The sequence below is a fragment of the Rhinopithecus bieti genome, unplaced genomic scaffold (genome assembly GCF_001698545.2).
Source record: "Rhinopithecus bieti isolate Rb0 unplaced genomic scaffold, ASM169854v2 scaffold_5846, whole genome shotgun sequence".
Lineage (NCBI taxonomy): Eukaryota > Metazoa > Chordata > Mammalia > Primates > Cercopithecidae > Rhinopithecus > Rhinopithecus bieti.
The window spans coordinates 112,227-119,250 of NW_016805019.1; the positions used below are offsets into that span (position 1 = coordinate 112,227).

At 37.2% G+C, this 7,024-nt stretch overlaps 1 protein-coding gene across 5 annotated transcripts in view; it reads left to right on the forward strand.

Moving 5' to 3' along the window:
- The window catches only part of SEC24D (SEC24 homolog D, COPII component), a 117,821-nt gene that overhangs the window by 85,209 nt on the left and 25,588 nt on the right, over positions 1–7,024 (forward strand). For all 5 annotated transcript variants that reach the window (XM_017870884.1, XM_017870882.1, XM_017870886.1 and 2 more), the window contains exons 12-13: positions 367–558; positions 1,140–1,233. In XM_017870884.1, the coding sequence (XP_017726373.1) occupies positions 367–558; positions 1,140–1,233 (286 nt within the window). The remainder of the gene's footprint in view (positions 1–366; positions 559–1,139; positions 1,234–7,024) is intronic.

Consider the following 7,024-nt stretch of genomic DNA (forward strand, 5'->3'; position numbering starts at 1 on the left):
GACCTTCTGGTGACTTTTGAGAGAGCCTTGTTTATAAGGAATGTAATAAGCCTAGCTTATTCATGAAAAAAGCATTATTGTTTTCTATGGATTGAAAATAAATATATTACAGAAATATGAACAAGTGTTTACTTGATTTTACCTAGAATTTTGAGGATTTTTTTCCTTATCAGTTTATTTTGTAATAACTCCTATCCCCATTGCCATGACTAGTATTGTTTACACCTGGTAACAGAAAGTAAGATAAAAACTTTAAACATGTCTTTATGTATTTTATAGAAGACACACTTACTGAATTTCAGGTAGAAATCTCCTTTTCATTCTAAATTTATAAAGCATCTCAAAAACTTTTTTTTTTCCTTACAGGGAAGAGCAAGAAGAGATGTCTGCAATTCGAGTGGGTTTTATCACGTATAACAAAGTTCTCCATTTCTTTAATGTGAAGAGTAATCTGGCCCAGCCTCAGATGATGGTGGTGACTGATGTTGGAGAAGTCTTTGTTCCTTTGTTGGATGGTTTCCTTGTCAACTATCAAGAATCTCAATCTGTGATTCATAAGTAAATATCAAGTGTATTATAATTTAAAAGTAAATCAGGTGTCTGTCTTTCATTGCACCATGTTTTGATTCAATCATACATTGTTTTATCATTAGCAAGGGGGTTTTAAGACATGGATTATTAAACTCTATTATTTATGTTAAGTCCGTCTTTTTAAAATATAGACCAGTATCTAAGAGAAAGAATTTTTTAAATACTCACATTCAACCCTATCGGTTCTTCCTCTTTTTCTGGAAAGGTATTGCAAGGGAGATATTTCCTGTATGTGGATGAATGTATTAATGATGATGGTCATAACTGAAGATATAGCCACTGTTCCAAGAATTTATGGTCTAAGAGATCAGTAATGCAGTGAATAGAAAAAATATCTACAAAGAGTGATTTTGTAAATGTTCCATTCAAATCATAGATTTTGGTGCCAAGCCATGCTAAGATGTCATTTTCTAAGGAAAATTACCTATAGGTGTTGGTGTCAAATAAATACCATATGTGTTTAGGCTTGAAATGTCAGTGATTTAATGCTTGAAGTGTATTAAAATATGCTAAACATTTCAAACCTTTTGCTTACTCATGTCTTATAGTTTGTTGGACCAGATTCCAGACATGTTTGCAGACTCTAATGAAAATGAGACTGTCTTTGCTCCTGTCATCCAGGCTGGCATGGAAGCACTAAAGGTGAGAAGAATCCACTTCTGATTGCTAGTAAATACATTTTAAAAACAGAGAGACACAAAGAAAGAAAGTTTCATTTATGAAAGAAAATACAGTCTTCATTAAAACACGTGGGTCACTAGAAGCTATTCCAAACTTCCACTCAAATCTCAGGAGGAAACGGCCAAAACCACAGATTGCTCCCAGCGTGTCCATTCCAGCACTGTTAGCATCTGAGCAACTCATTTTGCCAGGATTTCCAGTTTAGCTCCTCCCTCTGGCTTTTATATGAACTTTATATGGTCTATTTTAAAATTAGTCCAACAATATCAGATCTACCAGATTACCATATCACCCTCCACAGCCATGGAATTTTCAAACATGCCAGGCCAAGGTCTTGTGACAGTCAATGACAGAGATGTGAATGCTGATTGCCAGAAGTAGATGAGAGGTTGGCCATGTCTTCAGTTGGGAAGCTGAGCCCAAAATGACTCTGATCATTCTCATAGTAATGAAGACAGTAAACTGAAGAAGGCATAATGATTAAAAAGCACTCACTCTCGTGCCTGTAATCCCAGCACTTTGGGAGGCCAAGGTAGGCGGACCCCTGAGGTTGAGAGTTCGAGACCAGCCTGACCAACATGGAGAAACCCTGTCTCTACTACAAATACAAAATTAGTCATGTGTGGTGGCACATGCCTGTAATCCCAGCTACTTGGGAGGCTGAGGTGGGAGAATCACTTGAACCTGGGAGGCGGAGGTTGTGGTGAGCTGAGATCGTACCACTGTACTCCACCCTGGGCAACAAGAGCAAAACTCCGTCTCAAAAAAAAAAAAAAAAACCCTCACTCTAAATCATCATTATTACCTTAACACAAGAGTCAAACCACTTTGGCCATGACAGCTAGTTTCTAAAATTAATTTTAAAATGTTGTTATTAAAGCTAAATTTAAATTAACTTTTAAAATAAACTGCTTAGTAATAACAACAATAACAGCAACAACTGTATTACAGAACTGAGTTTATGAAACACTTCCCACATAATTTTTTATCTAAATGCATAACTTGGTTCTAAGACAGTGATTCTTGTTGGGTTTTTTTAATCTGCAAGAGTATTCATTTATGGGATCAAAGGCTATTGTGGATATCACTCAAAAAGTCTCAGAATATATGTTAATTTAACATAAAATTAATAACAAATATCATAAAGCAACTTGAAGATATTAGGGCTCACCTAACAGAAGCAAACAAATAATTGGTTGGTCTTCAAAAAAAAGGGAATTTGTTTTATTCCATGTTACTACAAACAAATATCTTCTGTTTCAGTTTGAAAGGATTATTTTTGTTATACATCACCATACAAGTTTTTCTACTCTTAAGAAGTTAGGACTGGGAATAATATTACGTTCATGGATTTGTGTGTGAAAGGAAGGATGAGTAGATATTCATTAGCTAATATTTCACCAATTAAGAGAGCATAGTAAAGTAGAATTGTACAGCCCAGGCTGCCAGAGGATCTGAGTGTAGAGTCCCAGCTCAACCCCATATTTCATTTCTAAAAGGGAGCAATGCTGTCTTACAACAATGGTTTCCACACTGGCAGTCCACAAGAGGTCTAGACGCTGCTTGACAGCTTAAAAGGAAAAATGTATAAAGCAAATTGTGTGCATGCATTCTATGTATCTGAAATTTGATACTAATTATGATACATTATGAAAAGCACTATGTTCTTTAATAGCCATGTTCTCCAAGGTTGCTTATGCAGTCCAACGACTGCAGCAATCAGTATAGTCAGCTATCAGCCAGTTTACTAGAGTCCAGCTCTTTTCAGCCGATGTGATGTTTCTTCGTATCTTTTGCATCTTATTTTTTGTTATATCTGTAATTTTATTGTGATAGTAATGTATATTTTTACCTTGACATTTTAAAATGAGAATAAACATATCTAAATATATAACAACTCATGATAACTTCATAAATACAAAGTTAATGAGTAGTATAATAGTGTTCTTACAAAGTAGAATGAACTGTCTTTATAAAAGGTACATAACTCTTTTTAAATAGATAAGGAACTACCTTTACAAAGTGACACTGTTGGACGTAATATCAATGGCAGTTACTGCCATCCCTGCTGGCAAAGTAAACATTGTTCTCCCCAGTGCCAGTTTCATGCAGAGGGTGCATGATGCTCCACTGCTATCCCTGCCCCGAGGCTGCTTACAGTGTGTTGGAAGAGATGTAACTCTGTCATACAAAACATAATGTTCATTGGTTATATTTTTTTAAATGGGGGTAGGAGAAGGGCAAAGAGTAACTTTGGAAAGCCCAGGACTGTGGCTGGCCAGCCAATTAACTCAGGATATTCTGCCCGGAAGACCAGAGATGAGAGTCTCATCCCCTGTGCACAGGGAGTAGAAATGGAAAGAACATAAAGTGAAAGCTTTCTTATTGTGTATTCAAGTGAAAACGTCTCAGAACTGTACTCCCCTATTTGAATTAAAGCTTTATTTTCTATCAGCTAGATGCCAAGTAAAATCTATATATAATCAGGAGTAGTAAACTTCTTGAAGCAAACAAAGTAGACAAAAACTGTGCTAATTTGTCATGAAGATAAACAGCAACTGTTTGGAAAGTTCTTATGTGTCTTTTTAAAAAGTCCTTGAAATATCCAGCTAAAGGCTTCAATGTACTCTTTTCTGTTGTAAATGCTTCCATATCCACAGCATCTTGTACTCATAGCACTTTTTTTCCCCACAGTCTTTCAAAATCTGCATTTATTTCAAAATCTGACCTTCATAACTCAACTATACATGAATTGCTGCCATTGTCATTTAACTTGGCCAAAGAACAGTTTTCTGAGTTAGCTATTATTTCCACCATAAAGTTGGGGGTAAGATTTGGCCAAAAAAAAAAAAAAAAAGAAGAAAAAAAAATGGGAGGAAAATGACCTTTAGTGGTTATGTTTAAAATACATGACAAGTTGGGGGGAATTTATCTTTAAATTATCCATAATACATACTAAATGTGATTGCAGGGGAATGCATCACAAACAATGCTCCTTGCACAATGGTTTATGGAGCACCATAGAATGGAAAGTGGTAGTCTCAATGGGGGTTGGAGAAACACAAAATCAAGGTCCTTCCTTTTCAGGGAGCTCTTGATCTACAAGAGAAGACAGTAGAATACTTAAAGTTGTGATACAAATGCCTTTAATTAATTCTCGAATAGTCTTTTCTATAAAGAAGAGCAGATGGAGATAATAAGCTCTGTCGAGGGTGTTAATAACATGTCTCTCAGAGGAAAGGGTGTCAGAGCTGAATTTCAAACTATGAGTTCTCCAAGCCAGCTTCTCTCAACCTGTTTTCTGCCATGGTAAGAATGATATGTGGCATTCATTAATTCTGTATGAGTCACTCCTATAGGCAGAGTCAGGCTTTGGTGAAAACACAAATTTTTGTAGGGAATAAAACATTTAATACATAGGAGCTTTATCTTTTATTAATTTGCTACTTATAAAAGACTATATAATGGTGTGTTTATGAAATTATGGATCTAAAATTAACCATTTTATAAGAAAAAATAAATAAATATGGCTTTTTTAAACAATATAGACCTTTTTTCCTAGTGGGCCCTGGTTTTTTTTTTCCCTCAGAGTTTTACTATAGGTAATTTTTTTTTTTTGACACAGAGTCTCATTCTATCACTCAGGCTGGAGTGCAGTGGCGCGATCTCAGCTCACAGCAACCTTCACCTCCCAGGTTCAAGCGATTCTCCTGCCTCAGCCTCCCAAGTAGCTGGGACTACAGATGTCCGCCCCATGCCCGGCTAATTTTTTGTATTTTTAGTAGAGACGGGGTTTCACTGTGTTAGCCAGGATGGTCTCGATCTCCTGACCTCGTGATCTGCCAGCCTGGGCCTCCCAAAGTGCTGGGATTACAGGCATGAGCCACCGTGCCCAGCCTACTGTAGGTAATATTAACAAGATAATTAAGTATGTTTAATTATGATTAATACCATGTACTAGATGATGTAATTATCCCAACAATATTTTGTATAGTTTAATGTATTGCCTGTGTCGTGGGATAACTGAGAATTAGACAAGTTAAGTAATTTGTCCAGTGTCATTCAGATAATAAAATAGCTGATTCTGATCATGGCAGGTGGGACCCATGTTCTTTACTGCTATAGTATAAAATGGCAATATTAATATGAGCAGAGACTATCTAAATGAATATTATTTTTGACAGTGAATGCCTTACAGGAATTGGGTAGGCCAGGCAAGAAAAGTTGAGGAGAAGGTAAACTTGTTTAAAGCTTTATACCCTCTTTGATATTTGAATTTTTTAAAAAAGCATTTTTATAATAAAAAAAGCTACAGGCCTGGGCATGGTGGCTCATGCCTGTAATCCCAGCCCTTTGGGAGGCCGAGGTGGGCAGATCACCTGAGGTTGGGAGTTCAAGACCAGCCTGACCAACATAGAGAAACCCCATCTCTACTAAAAATACAAAATTAGCCGGGCCTGGTAGCACTTGTCTGTAATCCCAGTTTTTCGGGAGGCTGAGGCAGAAGAATCACTTGAACCCAGGAGGCAGAGGTTGTGGTGAGCCAAGATCACACCATTGCATTCCAGCCTGGGCAGCAAGAGTGAAACTTCATCTCAAACAAGCAAACAAAAGCTACAGAAATGATAAATTCACAATCATAGAATTTCAGAGTTTTCAACATGCTTAACATTTTATAATCAATATTATTGTAAATTTTACTCTGATTTGGTCATTGGAGCTAATGTGTTTTTACTGACCAAAACCTTGCTAGTCTCTTTCTCCTATGCAATATATATATATACCTGTAGATTCGTACATGTGCTTCTTCATTTATCCTTATGTTCTTATTAATGTTGCATCTATCAGTAATTTTCAGTAAAAGATACATGCAACAATAAGATCAAAGCACACACATTTTTGCTCACTACTGGCCATAGCAGAGACAAGACAGCAGGCCCCAGGTTACACCCCTTCTCAGTGTGTCAGCTGGGTCTTCACCTCTCTGACCCACTCCACAGAGCTTAGAATGTCACTCACTGAGAGAGACATTGAGATTCTGACCTTGAATTCTGACCTTGAATTCTCTCTGTTTTTAAGAGAGCTATTCACAAACCTAAGTACCTTATTATTAGTAGCACTTACTGCACATCTTGCAACTGTGCCTTTGCAAATAACAGCTGCAGGCAGAGAGCTGGAGAAATGGATTCCAGGCCAAGGGAACAGAATGTGCACAGATATGGAGGTGTGTAAAGTATGTGGTGTATCCCAGGAAAGCAAGAAGCTTGTGTGGCTAAAACTTCCAGTGCAAGCAGATGTCAGGGGTAAGGACATGTAGGAAATAAGACTGGAAAGATAGATTCAGACTCAACTTCAAAGGGGCTTTAAAGCTATCATTTACTGGTTGTGTGACCTGGGGCAAATTGTATGAGTCTCAGTTTTCCTCTTCTTAAAATGCAAACAACTTTCTGCTTATGGCTAGCCAATTTTCCCAGCACCATTTATTAAATAGGGAATCCTTTCCCCATTTCTTGTTTCTCTCAGGTTTGTCAAAGATCAGATGGCTGTAGATGTGTGGTATTATTTCTGAGGACTCTGTTCTGTTCCATTGGTCTATATCTCTGTTTTGGTACCAGTACCATGCTGTTTTGGTTACTGTAGCCTTGTAGTATAGTTTGAAGTCAGGTAGCGTGACGCCTCCAGCTTTGTCCTTTTGACTTAGGATTGTCTTGGCAATGCGGGCTCTTTTTTGGTTCCATATGAACTTTAAAGC